Here is a 16,121-nt window from a genome sequence, read left to right on the forward strand (position 1 = left end):
TAAAAGAAAAGTCCTGGTAAGCCTACCAGTTTTGCTTTAAAAAATGAAGAAATTTTGCGTGGGGTAAAAAAAAAGTACAAAACTTGTTAGCTTTTATTAGATTTATTTTCTTAAAAAAAAAACCACACACACAAAAGCAAAGATGACAGGCAAGGCAGGCAGCAGGCAGAGGTGAAAAGCCTACAATGAAGGAGACATGATGTGTGATGTGGATGTCTAAGCCCTGTGGTATGGTGGAAAGAACACGACACTATTGTGGGGGAGATGGATGTACATGGACTCCTACCTGCAGGCCGGATTCCCATGTGTTGCTGGCCATCCAATACAAAGCTCCCCATTGGCTGACCCTCTGGACTATACGCTGCTCCTTGGCTCACTGAAGGATCAAGAAGAAAACCTGATTGTAGTCAATCGTGGACACAGAGGAAAAAAGAAGAGAAGACATACCACACAATCAGCAACTGTTCCAGTTTCAACACTGAAACACTACACACAATATCTTGGCTTGCCATGTTCAAAACGGTCACATTTCTGTGCATCGATTGCGTGATGAGGATTACAGAGTAAAAGTGTTATGGAATCTGCAGGATAAGGAAGATGAGTGATCTGATCATGTATGGAATCAACGTTGCTACTTACCTTTAACGCAAAACAGTGCTGGAAGTACTGGTTGAATATGATTGATACCTATGCAAATTCCATGGCACGCATTTGAATAGATAGGCTTGTGCTATAATTTGTTGTGCTCGAAATTATTACTGTTTTAAAAGCACACAAGCTACACAGTCATTGACTCTGCCTAGGTTTTATATACACAGAAATATGCTGAACATGCTTTATTTTGTTTTTGTTTTTTTAATCAGAGTTAATTGCTTTGGTTTTTATCCCCCCCCCCAATCTATTTATGGAAAAGAAATTCACTGGTACACATAAAGATTTCTCCCATGGGATTAATAACCTTTGCGAACCTTTAAAGTGAAGCAGCAGGCAAAATCCCCATCAAGTTAAAGCCCAGTTATCACCACATTGAGAACAGTTTCATCCAATAACATAATTGCAGAAACTACAAGTCCTTCTTAAGCTAAAGAAATGTACATTGCACATAGAACTGATTGCCACTTCACCCATTTGAAATTCTGACCTCATATAAGCAGTATTTTAAAAAGTGGGAGAAGATGTTCCCAGAATGGTAGTTGTAAAATACTAGTGGTCATGGTAAAATATTTGGTGCATTAATAACCTTTTAATTTTTTTTGCCAGTATTGCAGCATGCCAGGCATTGGTAGCATATTGTGAATAGTCAAAGCCAATGAATAGATACAATGAGTTTTACAGCAAGCCTTACAGCGGCAATGCATGCACCGGGGAGCTGTGGGTAGCAAGAAAATGAGATTGTCTTGCTGATTGGATGCAGACAAGCAATGAGCAATTCAAGTGCTCCCAGTCAAACAAACTGCTTGTGGCACTAGTACTTGTACCAATTACCAATTCAGAGAGAAAAATAAAAAAGCAGTTTCAGTAGAGTCAGGGTGGGAAATCTCCAATTAGCACCAATTAGTGAAGTTGCTTCCTATAGCAGAATTCTGGGGACATAAGGAAAAAAAAACTCCCAGAATGCCTTTTGGAAGCATTTATTTACTAGGTGATGGGGCTCCTGAAGAATAACTCGGTGAGGATTTGCACTTATGGGACTTGAATACAGATACTATTTGGAACTTGCCTGCTCGATTTGACTGGTCAATCATAGGCTGTACTATTCTTCTTCTGGCATTAATAAACCTGAAACAGAACACAAAGTATAGTAATCTCCTTATCAGCTTCAGTTCTGTATGTTTTTATTTTATTTTATTAGGTGCCTTTTTTAATATACTTTGGCAAAATTTCAATATAAAAACGACCCTTAAAACCAACAACAGTATAACTTGCCAGGTTAGAAATGTGCACCATATACACAAATATGTACAACAGTACATGTGACTTTAAAAACAACTCCCAAAGCAGAAAGTATTTGACCAGCTAGAAACTTACTAAGTTCCATAGAAGGCGTTATTTATTTATTTTTGTTGTTGTTGTTGTTTCATCGGAGGCCATTCAGCTACCACTGCAGCTGCCCATAAATGAGGACCAGGCTTTGCTATTCTGCGCTTTCACAAGGTATTGTTAGGTCAGGAAAGCCATCAATTAGGCTGTCTGAAGTTTTATCACCAGCACAGCAGCAATAAGTGCTGGCCCAGAAAGAACTTCTGCAACTCCTGCAGTTTAAGCCTGTAAAGTCAAGGGTCATTTGGAGGTCAGTGCCAGCTGGGGGCGACCTTTTCAACCAAGAGTGGGACACCCAGGGCAGAGAGCATAAGGCAACTTCCAACCATAAACCGGGGCACCTTTCAACTTGACAGAAAGAGGGGAATTGCAGGTACATGTGTTTAATATTAGGCCTCAAATAACTTCTTCTCCAATCAGGTACCATGGCTAAAGCAGCGTCCTCGTCATCTGAACGTTAGGCAAAGCCCATTATTCAGCAAGGAAAGCCTGGATTTAATTTTGTGTGTAATCCAAAAATAAGTGCTTGCATATTTCCCCATTAAGTTAATACATAACAAACCACAGCAGATAATATTGTTCAAACTAACCTTAGTAAATTAAAAATATATATATTTTAATTGCTTAGTTAAGGTCATTTTCTATCATTCACGAGACACACGTTCTGGTCTCTGTTGTTTTTATCTCTGTCTTTGTGTTCTTTAAGAACACTTTACTCATTAGTCATTATATCCTCTTTTTTCCTGCATCTTTCAGTTTATACTTCAGTCCAGAGACCCTTAAGAAGTGCTAACGAAGTTAAACATCAGATCTGAATCCTCTTCTGAAATACTAAATATGACTATTGTCCGAAGTAACTTCTTTGTATTATACACTGGCTAAAGCTCTGATTTAGCTCTTGTTGAAGTTAATAGAAATTTCAGTAGGTCTGAGATAAGGCTCATAATAAATATCTAAAAACTATTTTTTTGCCGAGTAACTAGAGCTCTATGGTTTGGATACATGTAATTCTAGTTCATTCATTTCTTCCTGAAGATTAAAGCCCATTTTACAGCTATAGATTTCTTTGAAAACATTTCCTGCAATTGTATACCAGGGGGAATTCTATCCAACAGATGATGCATATATGTGCCAACGATTACATAGGGATAGTCTCTATAGGTTTTTTTTTACACATCAAAGACACTGCGTACTACTTAAATGCACCCTGGTTGTCAAAAATGTCCTGCTTTATAATTAATCAGAGGCAAATGCCAAGCATTAAAGACTCCTTTTATAACTTGCTCCTCTAAATAATAATGATTTCTGTAACTCAGGCAATTTTCCTAACATTACACTGTGACTTCAAGACATACTTCCACCCTCTGGGACAAAAGTCTTTGATAGGACTTTAATTTGCTTAGTTGCTTTTCAGTAACATGGCCATGCTGACCAAATGGGCTGACCTGAGTCTTCTGCAGTCAGCATGCCTTTTATCAGCTGAAGCTAACACCAACAGAGATTAGCAGAAAAGCCTGGTAAGTCTGTTTTCTCTTCTGTGAGATTCTATTAGTGTATGCAGATGGCAAGTTTTAAGGAATGGAACAAGCGTGTACTGTATTTGGGCAGGGATACACAACAGATTTTCTTCCACTTTGAGCCTTGCTAACCCTTGCTTTCTCCAACCTAGCCACTGGTAAGGTAAATTAAATTGCTTTTTCAGTTTTTATTTCAGGCCCAGCCACTTTTTATTATTTACATCTGGTGGTCCTCTTATTTATGTGCCTTTCCACTTCCTTACAACACTCCTTTACTCACAGGGCTGCAATGCATTATGGTTCTTCATTCTCAGCAGGAGAATGCTACACTGTCTTCAAACAAATAATTAAGGGGAAGGTTAAAGGGGTTCACCTAAAGGTCATATCTTTGGATAGTCATCAGAATGTATACATTAATTAAAATAGGAGCATCCTCTAAAGTTTTTTTTTCCTTCCAAGGGAGTGTACACAACAATGCAGGACACTCAGACAATTCATAATCTATTGATCAAAGAGACACAAAATTGGATTTTTAAAGTCAAGAACACAATCAATATAATACCTTTTATTAGGACCAGCCCAGTGATACATAACAATTTTAAGTCAATTCATTCCTCAGGTTATCTGACAGAAGTTAGGAGAGGATTTTGAAAACCTAGAAAATGTCTGTGCCTTTGTGTATGTAGCAGCCACTCACTCCCAAAAAAATAAGCAAGCGCGTCTATTTTTTAAAACGTAGAGAACTAGCAAAACGTTTATTAGGGTGAGACACTAATTGATTCAACAGATATTTTCTGAGGAAACAGTGGAAACCCTTAGTCAGTGGTTCTCAACATCTGTGGCAGGGCAGCTGGGGTGTGTGTGTGTGTGTGGAAGGACAAGTACCTTGGAAGAGGGACACAGAGGTCCAGGGATGATGTTTCAGCAGACAGAATACAAGGCACTTCCCTTTTAGTCTCAAAAACTGCTATACTAACCATGGAAGCTGCAGACAGGCATGAATCACAGAGCTTCTCCTCCTCACAGCAGCTTCTCCTCCTCATTCCTTAGCTGGTTGGTTTGAGTAATGAGTCTGAGATACTCTGTTCTAACTAGTTTATGGTGCCAGTAGAAGTCCTTTCAAGGAGAAAGGCAGGCGACAAATGCCACAAATAGGTAGATAAAATTAGTGCTGGACAAAATGGAATTGATGGTTGGGAAGGGTGAGGTCTTGAAGGGCACAGAGCTTCCAGTTACTCTCACTCTGTGACTCATGAAGAGTCACATTCACATTTACCAAAAGAGTCACATAGCTTCTGAATGCCCTGTGTGCCACCCCACAAATCACACACAATCAATAATAAAATATAAAGCTCTTAAGATTAAATATATAACTATAACTTTTTAATCACCACAACACCTCGAAGGGTGTAGGGTTGTCTCTTCCCACCACAGCAGAAACTTATACTCTGACAATCCATATGCTCTGACAATTTTATGTAAAGGAGAAAGCAGGTATAACAACAAGGTGGAGATTATGGTAAATTGAAAAAAAAAATGGAGTGTTCAAACCAGTTACATATATTTAGACTTTACTGCCTTAAGACCAAGGAGTCATTTGATACAATAAGCTGTTTGAAATGCAGTGAACAAACTAGCATTAACAAATAGGATAACTGCATGTTTGTGAACCCTTGGAAAATGCACCTTTTTTAAACAAAAAAGTTTAAAGCAACAGTAGTGTGTCCAAATTGGATTGGGGCAGTAGTGCTGGGAGATGTATTTTTAGATCCTTTTCTCCATGCCATTTTTCTAATGCAGATTGTCCCTGGGAGTTGCTTTTTGGGCACCTGTGGGGGGTACAGTGCCTCTAAGTTTCCTCCTGCAGAGCAAATTGCAGCTGGAGGTGGGAAAGAGATGGCAATTTGCATCTGGGAAATGGTGCACAGGGTCATTGACTCCTTCTGCCCTCCTCACTATAGCCCTCATTCAATTCACTCCTGTGCCAAATAACTGCTTGCCAGACTGAAAATGTGGTCGGAAAAGTGCCACTACTGTTAGGAAATTGGAGGAATAGAAGTAACTCTAGAAGTGTTGAGGCTGTAGTAACGGGTTTGGTGCAAGAAGTGCTGTCACTTATTATCTGGATGCCAGTACTGATGAGCATGGATAGCACTGGATGTGCTATGAGTATCACAAGCAGATGGAAGCCAGAAAAACAATGGCTAAGGCAGACACTGATGAGTTGCCAGCACAGGGCAAGATTTGAGGAGACGCCCGCTGTTTTTCCATTTTGACCAAATGTTACAAACAACACAACACTCTGAACTAGAAGAAAATTAGTTTTATGTGGAAGTAAAACAGCCACAACTTATTTTCCAATAACAGCTGTAAGTACTGGTGCAGCATTTTGGGTAGGATCCCTTACATCTGCCGCCCCCAATGTGGACTGATGTAACCCACTCCAGCGGGGTAAATCCCACAGCCACCTAGGGAGAGGCCTTCTGGCCGCCCCTGCACTGGCTTGCCTTACTGCCATGCCTCTCCCCGAAATCCCTTATTGGGATTCCCCGCACCAGAGGAAAGGAGTTCGCAGACCACTTTCCTCCTTAACGGATCCTGCCAAATGCTCACCTCACCTAAGTTGTGACAATAAAATAATACAAACACAATCATGAAAACAGTTTTTTAAACTACCATCAAAATAGGGTGGGAGAGTGGGACGAAAGCCGAAGACAGACTGAAGTCTTCAGCAGCCAGCTCCCCCTTTTTACTGGAGAAATGGACCAGAGTGAAAAACTCCCCACTGGTCCATTCCTTGCCGGCGCTGCTTCTCCCAGCTGTCTTGCCTCCCATTGGCTCCCTTGAAGCCAAGGGAAGGCAGCTGATTGGCTGCAATGCAGCCAAGCTCAAACAGCCCAGCCAGGGCAGGGACGGCAGCCACAATGTAGCGACGAAGTCAGAAGCAACTTCACCTCTCGCAAGCCACCCACATCGACCTCCTCCCGCCTGGCGCTGGAAACTCAGGGCTCCAGGTAATTCTGGAACCCTTTAAATTTTCAGAGTGCCTTGTGATAGGTGATATTAGTGAAGATATATCTAGAGTCCAGGGATGGGTCCTAACGAAACCTTAAAGAAATAAAAGAATCTATCTTAGATCATGAGGATCTTGATTATCTCAAGAGGAGGATTCTCCCTTTGCCAGCAATAAGCAAAGGTTTGCTAGCATGGAAAATAGAAGGATATCTCATCTCAATGGTCATGATTCTTTCTACATTTAGGTGATCCAGAATACAAAATTTTGAGATGTGGGATTGTCATTGTCACCTCCTGAAAAACCAACCCCTTGAACCTGCAACTTGATTTTATGGTATCCTCAGAAAATGAATGAATTTGCTGATCCTGTTTAAGATGGTGTTGTGGTATCAGATCCAAGGTGGTAAGACAGAAATGTACATGGATGGAAAAGAAGCAGTATAGAGAGTACAGAGGAACTGTAGTTAGAGGATCATCTGCTACTCATAAATATATACCAAAGATGTAGCCATCAAACCTTACACAAGGTGCACTGTTTTGATGCGGATCTTTTCTTCCAGCTGTTGACTAAAGAAAACAATGGACCCAAAGTAAGTGGTAAACGATCTTTCAGGCACATCGAAAGTATTGAGAAGATTGCTTAACAGCTTCACCCTCAGAAGCAGGAATTACACTGAGATCAAAAGTGATAGTACATTTGGTCATCAGAGAGAAGGGAACTGAATAGTCTTATCTGCATTTATGGTCCATGTGTTGATCTGAAATAGCAGCAATAAGTGTCCTTATCCACAAAGTTGCTCTAATCCAAGAAGCTTGGCAAGTGAACTTCAATCAACATGAACAGATGTTCGCCTTATGCTTCTTTCCAAGAAAGATAATCAGGAGTGCTGCTTGACAAAGCAGTCACCTTAGAAAACCAGGTGGCTGTGGTGGCGCAGTGTGTTTTGTCCAGCTTTGGCTGGTGTGCCAGCAGCATCCGTTCCTGGTTCAGTCAGATCTAGCCACAGTGTTCCATGACTATTGTATTGTGCTCTACTTTGGGCTACCCTTGAAGAGTGTCAGAAGCTGCAGCTAGTACAGAATGTTGTAGCTATACGGCTGGGTGGGCCAGCTACCGGAAACATGTGACCCCAATATTACAGCAATTATACTAGCTAGCAATCTACTTTTGAGCTCAAGACAAAGTGTTGGTTTTGTCCTTTAAAGTCCTGCTTGGCTTGGGGCCAGGGTATTTGAAGGACTGTCCTCTCCCATATGTTTCTGCCCAGGAATTAAGATCACGGGGAGAGGCCATTCTGACTGTTACACCAATCAAAGAAACTCCTCTGAAGGATACTCGAGAAAGGTTCTTTTGGTGGCAGCCCCAGAATTATGGAACAATCTCCCCAGGGAAGTATGCCTGAACCCTTCACTTTTGATCTTCAGGAGTCAGTTGAAGATAGTTTTATGCCCCCTTCTAACTAAGATTCTTTTTAGGACTGCATTTAACTAATTGTTTATTAATTATTGGCAGTCCTGAGTGATATTTTAAATTGTGCCATTTTAGGGTTTTAAAAAAATGTTGTTTTATTTACATTGCAAGCTGCCTTGAGTTCCGCAAGGAAGAAAGGTGGCTAATAAATAAACAAATAATTACAGCCTCCCCCCCTGAAAAATCATGGGTCCATAGGTGCATAGGAATCACAAATTCAGAACCCAGAGTCCAATTTTGTCTACTGAAGTAAAGAAAACCTATCCCATATATTAACTTAAATTGTGAAAGAAGGTATAATGGACCAAAACTAAGTATAGTCTTCATTGGAAGCCACAAATAGAGTGCGTTACAGTAGCACAATCTAAAGTTCACTAAGGGATGAATGACAGAAATCAGGTCTGTGTCTTGCAGTAAAGGCTGCAGCCAGTTACCAGTCAAAGCTAGAAAAAGATGTCCTGGGCCATAGTCAACACCTGAGAATCCAGGAATTTGGTTGGGTCCAGAAGTACGTCCAAACCTGATTTTCAAGAAAAATATGTCTTCTTCTAAAATAGTTTTCACCCCTTTCAGCTGGCCCACAGCATCCCCCACAATAGTTTCATTTTGTTTACATTGAACATAAGAATAATCACTTTACCCAGTTCATTACAGAATTTGGGCATAAATGAAGAACACATGCAGCCTTATCTGGAGGAAAATGAACAGATGAAACACAGTGTCATCTGCATATTGATGGAGGGACCATGGCTCAGTGGTAGAGCATCTGCTTGGCATGCAGAAGTTTCCAGGTTCAATCCCCAATATCTCCAGTTAAAGGGACTATGCAGGTAGGTGATGTCAAAGACCTTCTCCTGAGACCCTGGAAAGCCGCTGCCAGTCTGGGTAGACAATACTGACTTTGATGGACCAAGGGTCTGATTCAGTATAAGGCAGCTTCATGTGTTCATGTGCTGACAGATCTGGATGTCTTTATTCAGGGGTACCATATAAATGATAAACAAAATAGAAGATAAAATTGATTATTGAGGAACTTCTTAAGACAATTCCCATGGGGTAGAGAATTAATCTCCCAAAATTGTCTTCTGGAACTCTAAAAGACATTCAAGAAAGATACTAAGATTGTTGATGTCAAAAACCACCCAGAGATTTTGGAGAACCAGGAGCATGGCACTCTTCTTGACCTCCCAATACAACCTGGAAGTTTTCTGGTTTCTCTGGTGAATGATCTTGAACTAGAGGTAAATTTGAACCTAATCACCAGGTAGCATTAGACCATGAGTGTCAAACATAAGGCCCAGGGGCCGGATCAGGCCCTTTGAGGGCTCTTATCCAACATGTGAGCCAGCCGAGGCAGCCACCCCCCCAGCCCCAATCTGGGCTGGAGAGCCTGCTGTGGGCTTGCCAGGTGAGGTCGCCACCTCCCCTCCAGTCCTCATCTGGGTTGGCAAGTCCACTGCAGGCTCACCAGCCGAGGCAGTAACTCCCCTGTCCCAATATGGGTTGGCATGGGTGCTGTGAGCTCGCCAGCCAAGGCAGCCCACCCAGTCCAGATCTGGGCTGGTAAGTATGCTGCAGGCTTGCCAGCCAAGGCAGCCACCTCCCCCAGTCCCAAGGTGTCGGTTATCAAAAACTGTTAAATAAAAGAAAACACTGTAAGAGTGTTATTGTTTTAAGCATGTTTGTATTTTAAGTAAAAAGTAAAGTAAAAAAACAATATCAAGGTGTCGGTTATCAAAAACTGTTAAATAAAAGAAAACACTGTAAGAGTGTTATTGTTTTAAGCATGTTTGTATTTTAAGTAAAAAGTAAAGTAAAAAAATATATCATTAATTGGCTCTGCCTGTGTCTTCTCTAAAGTTTGTATCTTTGGTACCTGGCATTAAATTTTATGGTACACATGGTCCGGCCCAACTAAGTGACATTTGTGTCATACCCAGCTCTTGTAACAAATGAGTTCAACACACCTGCATTAGACCATCTGCAGGGCTGGGACTTGGAGGCACTGCTTTCCAGCATTTCCATTCCTTGCAATATGCTTTTGGATACCAAATGTTTCATCCAGTGTGGGATGTCCTGCAGGTTACTACGAGGATTTATCCTGACACACCTGCTTAACTTCAATACAGTTTGGCATGCCATGTCATAAATATGTTGATAACCCCCCTAAACAGAAACACATGTTACATACAGTTCTATGACTTTGTCCCAAGTACTTAGTTTTATAGCACAAGTCATCTACAGTGACTTCTGAATGGAGGACCTTCCCTTGCCAACAACCTATCTGCTCAAAATGCTTCCCTCCAGATGCTTTCCCATGATCAGGATAACAAAAAATGCAGAATCTTAGAGTTAGAAGGGGGCATAAAACTAACTTCAACTGACTCCTGAAGATCAAAAGTGAAAGGTTCAGGCACACCTCCCTGGGGAGATTGTTCCATAATTCTGGGGCTGCCACCAAAAGACCCTTTCTTGAGTATCCATCAGAGGAGTTTCTTTGATTGGTGTAACAGTCAGAATGGCCTCTCCCCGTGATCTTAATTCCTGGGCAGAAACATATGGGAGAAGACAGTCCTTCAAATACCCTGGCCCCAAGCCAAGCAGGACTTTAAAGGACAAAACCAACACTTTGTCTTGAGCTCAAGAGTAGATTGCTAGCTAGTATAATTGCTGTAATATTGGGGTCACATGTTTCCGGTAGCTGGCCCACCCAGCCGTATAGCTACAACATTCTGTACTAGCTGCAGCTTCAGACACTCTTCAAGGGTAACTTTTGGGGTGGACCCCTTTCGGGACCCATATCTTGGGACCCCCTGACCCAATCTTTACAAAACATGGGGGCTCTTGCAAGAAGGGTCCCCTCAAGCTACACTGAAAGTTTGGGACCTCTACCTCCAAAAATGCCCCCCGGAGCCGTGGAAAGCCGCGAATGTGCACATGCACCCCCCCACGGGGATCTCTCTCACGCACAAACAGACACTCTCTCTCTCTCCCCGGGCCGCACAACAGCTGGTCTCACGCACACATCCACGACTGATTGGCCAGAAGAAGACCCATTTTGGCCACCGATTGGTCGCAGGAGAATGCTGCTTTGGGGGCGCTGAACTTGTACGAATTTATTGGGCATCCGCCCGAACTCACCGAGTTCGGTTCGTCGTTTTCCCACCTTTTTTGACTTTGGTTCTATCCGAAGTAGAAACCGCTGAATCAGGGAAAATTCGGCTGTTTTTCTTGTCGGATGGAACCGAATCGACAGCCCTAGCCTTCAGGGTCTCAGGCAGATGTTTTTCACATCACCTTCTACTTGATCCTTTTAACTGGAGATGCCAGGGACCAAGTCTGGTACCTTCTGCATGCAAAGTAGATGCTCTACCACTGAACCACAGCTGCTCCTCCTGTTATCAGGAGAAAAGAAATCATGACCTGTTATGCTCTATACACTGTGACTCCAGCATACTTGAGGGAATGCTTCACCTCTTATGAAGTCACCACACACTTGTATGAAATTTCCTGCCAGACCTGACCTCTACTTTGTATTTGTTCAAAAAAGTAGTTAAGATTTATTTGCTTATCTGCTGTTTGGTGAATATGAGTGAAGAATAGGTGAAGGTGGTTTGGTTAGGAGGACTGGCTCTATAATAAGACCAATGTAGATAATGAATTTTGGGATTCAACTAACTTCTGTCCCACTCATCCATCAAAACACTTCCATCTGCCTGCCTCTACCTCTGCTTTGCTCATGCCGCTACCTAGCAGATGGAACTGTAAATCATTCTTGTTCCCTCAACTCCCTCTAAGACAGTGTGGTAAGTCCTTCATGCTCTATAGGGCTTCCCAAATTTTCCTGAGTTTTTTTTCTCTTATGAGAGTTCAACCACCATTTTGGTTGCCTAAACAACCACAGTAATTGGCACAGTTGCCAGTACCATCAAAACAATTAAATTTTGCAAGATCATGGGAAGCCCTGTAGGATACATGTGGTTAGTGCACTGTTTAAAAGACAGCTATGGGAATGAGGAGAGAAGAAAGATCAGTTACTCTAGCTACTGGGTAGAGGCAGTGGGGATAGGTTGGGTATGGAAGTAGTGGTGAGGTAGGAATGTACTAAGGAGGCACTGTTGGTCAAATCCAACATGAGTTACCTATCGTGCACTAAAGCCAACTCCCCCTTTAATAATTTCAGTTCCTTCATGTCATATGGAGATTCAAAATCAATGTGGTGGAAAGAGAACTGGAGAAATTTGTTAGTGGTCAACCCTATCCTAGAGGTTGACTAGTGGTTGCTAGGATACCCATCATAGTCAATAAACAAAATAAATTCTGGAATCCAACTGGATTAAAACAACAACAACACCACTGGTCAGCCACCAGATTTAAGTCCTGATCATTCCTAACAAGATTGTGCTGGTATGGATGTTGTGGAAGGTGTAGACCAGTACATTAGTAGAATGACAGCCTGTTCCTGGTTCTGAATCATAGGTTCACAGACTCATAAATATCTTGCACTGAACTTATAAAAGGACTAAGCAAGCAGTATCACTGTATGATCTAACCTCATATCCAAATCTCATATGACATTGAAGAGCTAGGTTGGAGTCTAGTAGCACCTTAGAAACCAACAAGATTTTCAGGGTACAGTCATTTGAGAGTCAAAGCTCCCTTTGTCAGATACCTGAAAGCTTTGACTCTCAAAAGCTTACACCCTGAAAATCTTGTTGGTCCCTAAGGTGTTACTGAACTCCGATCTAGCTTTTCTACTGCAGACCAACATGGCTGCCCTCTGAAACTATCTCATATGCCATTGAGTATCCAGGCAAAATAAGCTGGACCAAATCTGCTCCCATCCCAGTTTCAGATATACATTTTAGTAGCTATGTCTTCATGTTATGAGGAACTTTAATATTTGGAAATCAATATTTTTCTTATTTACTAGAAATTAAAGCAAGTGCAACAATGTTATTGTTCATAGACCACTGAATAGTCCTCAAATGATTATGACCTTGAGCCACTACCAATGGGTTACATTCTCATCAGCTGTTCAAAAGTAAAAATTTGTGAATTCCTTTTCCATTGTCCTCTACGATTCATTTATCTGGATCCCTTGGAGATATTCATTTCCTAGCACTAAAAATAATACAGTGATGAAAAAAGAGAGAGAAGGGAGAGTAATATTTTTGTTCTTGAATAGTAGTGTGTGATTTTGGTGATATTTCATTCACAATATGTAAGAAACATTTTTTCCTCAGGTTTTGTTCCAGCTCACTGTATGGCACTGACATTTTCAATAGAGGGCTGGCATGCCTTAAGCATGCAAAACAAATCCAAATTTGTTCACTTTTAATGGAAAAATTAATCTTTGGCCAAATGACATTTCAAAATTTGGAGTGTACATATGACATGGGTCCCGCTGAGAACTTTAATCATTTTCAATTTGAATAGAATCCATTTTTATTAAAAAGTCATCCTATTTTTGAGCAAAACACTTAGGATAAAATCTTTCATGGTCACAGAGCATGAGGAGAGTGCTGTAGTAATGTATATTAAAAGTGCCATGGCTTCAGACAAAGTTCTTTTCCACGAGAAATATCAGTGTATCCCATCTCAACTCTTGCCCCACTCCATTCCTAGTAGAAGTCCTGCAAACCTTTGTATGTTTTGCACAAAGATACCACCAGGTTTACTTCAAATGGGCACAGCATGTTGACATATACATGCACTGCACATATGTATGTAATGTACACCAGAGACTGAAGACCCTACTGGCATTATGAACACATGAAGCTGCCTTATACAGAGTCAGACCATTGGTCTGTCAAGGTCAATATCATCTATTCTGAGGATCTTCAGGGTTTCAGGCAGAGGTCTTTTACATCACCTACTATGGGATTGTTTTAGGTGTAGATGCTGGGGTTGAATCTGAGACCTTGAACATGCAAAGTAGATGATCAGCTACTGAACCACAGGCTCCCTTGAAATAATCTGTTTCATACCTTTAAACACTTTTCAAGAAATACCTATTGAGTTGTTGCTTTTCACCAATGAATGGTAGATTATTCCCTTAAGGATCAGCACTGAAATTTTGTTCATGCAATTTGAATCCTTCGGGAACAAACTTTAATGTGTTTCATTTAAGAGAGGGCAAAGAAGTGAAAGAATTGACCTAAATTTAGCTTATTCTAAATACAGCTAAAAAGACATTTTATACAGATTCAAATCCTATTTAATTAAAAAATATTTTGAATTTCAATTAAATACGTGATTTTTGTCATTTGTGCTCTGAAAACCATTTTTGAAAACTTAACACTTTGTCATTGCACTGATATTAGAATACTCACACATCTCTTGGTACACACATATGCCAGTTAAACACTGAAAATCACACCCAAACACCAAACATTTGCCTGGAACTCAACATTTCAATTTAAAATATGAATTTTAAATTGATATATATTTTTATCGGCAATACCAAAATGTACAAATACACATTTTCCTCCAAACTTTTATTTCAGCCCATTTTCTCTTCCTGTCCTGCAATGTCCACCCATAAACACAAGATCATGAAGCTCCTAGTGACCTTTGCCAACATATATACTAGAAAGCCATGAGATGGAGCCAAACTATAGTGTTCTGATTGCAGCAATCACCCAGGACAAATGAAGCAATTCCTGGAAACATAATGTGCAGCTCAAACATATGCATGTTTACTTGGAAGCAAATCACACTAAGTTCGATGGGATTTATGCTCAAGTAAGTGTAGCCATAGCATCTCAGATTTATAGGGAGAATATATATGATGCTGTTTAATATTCTGTCAGAAACAAACCTATCTTAAAACAAACACTGATCATAACTTGTCTAGTAGTCACATCCTCTGGTATTCAGTAAGCTATTTGAATTTACAGGTGCTTCAATTCTTATTTTCCCATTTTTAAAAATTTAAAATAGCTGCAAGACAGAATTGTACCAATCCATTTTGCATTACAAAATTTATAATGGATAATGGAATAATCCATTACCCCGGATTATAAATATACAGTGAATCCCCACAGTGAATGAATAACCTGTTACAGAAATAAATAAATCTCCTAATATTAAGTACAATAAAGAATAGCTGCTATCCAAAGACACTGAAAGCCACAGATTCTCATTATAAGCTTTCAAAAAATTTTAACCTATGCAGAAAATTATTTTTTATTTCCCCTGGAATTCTGAATGGTAATAAACACTATTCTGTGAATGTAATCACATCTGATGCCACATAACAAAACATCTCAGCAGGTCATGATTTTCAAAGTAATGTCTGCTTCTTTTCCATAATGCTATAAGATTATTCATGTGCCGTTATTTATCATACTGTAAAAGAGATCTTTCATAGGTACTTGAAAGGAAGGGAGGAGACAAACAGACAGACTTCCTTAGCTATTCATATCTTAAAGATAAAATGCCAAGTCAATAGACATAAGTCGTGGTATATTGCCTCATCTTGCACTTGATTTATTACAGATGGGAATCAACTAGAAACTGAATTACTTTGAAAGTTTTACTGCTGACGTTAAAATTCCAGGTCTGTATACATACATTTTATAGAGGCACTAAGTACAGCTTTGGCAAATTTGAAGCCTCTTATTTTGGGGTTATGTACACTGGAATAACCATATGATGTATAAAATTGGAACTACTTGGATCATTTTTAAACTGACTATTAAATCCTTTGTTTTTTGCTTTCACTGGAGCTTAATTTTTTTGACAAAATCTGCATTTTTGCAAGATTTAATCAAACGACTGTCAACAACGCACATTCACAGCCAGTTAATATTAAGTTTTTAAATGTACGATTACAAAGGGACATTTATTTGCAAAGGTAATTTCAGTTTGCTTTTTGATCTTTATGACATTATTTGATGAAAGTTACCAGCTCACTCAGTGGAAACCAAGCTTGGTAATAACTTTTTCCCAAATGTAGAAAGATGTTTAGGAATAACCTGCTAGATACATTTGATCAAGGTGCGCTTGCGTGTCCTGTTCTATGGCTATGTCTGATTAGCTTGTCATCTACCCTGAAGAAGATGTAGCCCGAC

General features: G+C 40.3%; 1 protein-coding gene across 10 annotated transcripts in view; it reads right to left on the bottom strand.

The window, feature by feature from the left end:
- The window catches only part of MEIS2 (Meis homeobox 2), a 257,491-nt gene that overhangs the window by 5,018 nt on the left and 236,352 nt on the right, over positions 1 to 16,121 (bottom strand). For 5 of the 10 annotated variants that reach the window (XM_056852099.1, XM_056852095.1, XM_056852096.1 and 2 more), the window contains exons 10-11: positions 1,721 to 1,779; positions 287 to 397 (exon numbers count right to left, since the gene is read on the bottom strand). In XM_056852099.1, the coding sequence (XP_056708077.1) occupies positions 287 to 397; positions 1,721 to 1,779 (170 nt within the window). Of the gene's footprint in view, positions 1 to 286; positions 398 to 1,716; positions 1,780 to 16,121 lie in introns of all 10 variants that reach the window. The other 5 variants (XM_056852097.1, XM_056852102.1, XM_056852105.1 and 2 more) reach the window with 2 other exon arrangements.

Source organism: Euleptes europaea, chromosome 6 (assembly GCF_029931775.1).
Source record: "Euleptes europaea isolate rEulEur1 chromosome 6, rEulEur1.hap1, whole genome shotgun sequence".
NCBI lineage: Eukaryota > Metazoa > Chordata > Lepidosauria > Squamata > Sphaerodactylidae > Euleptes > Euleptes europaea.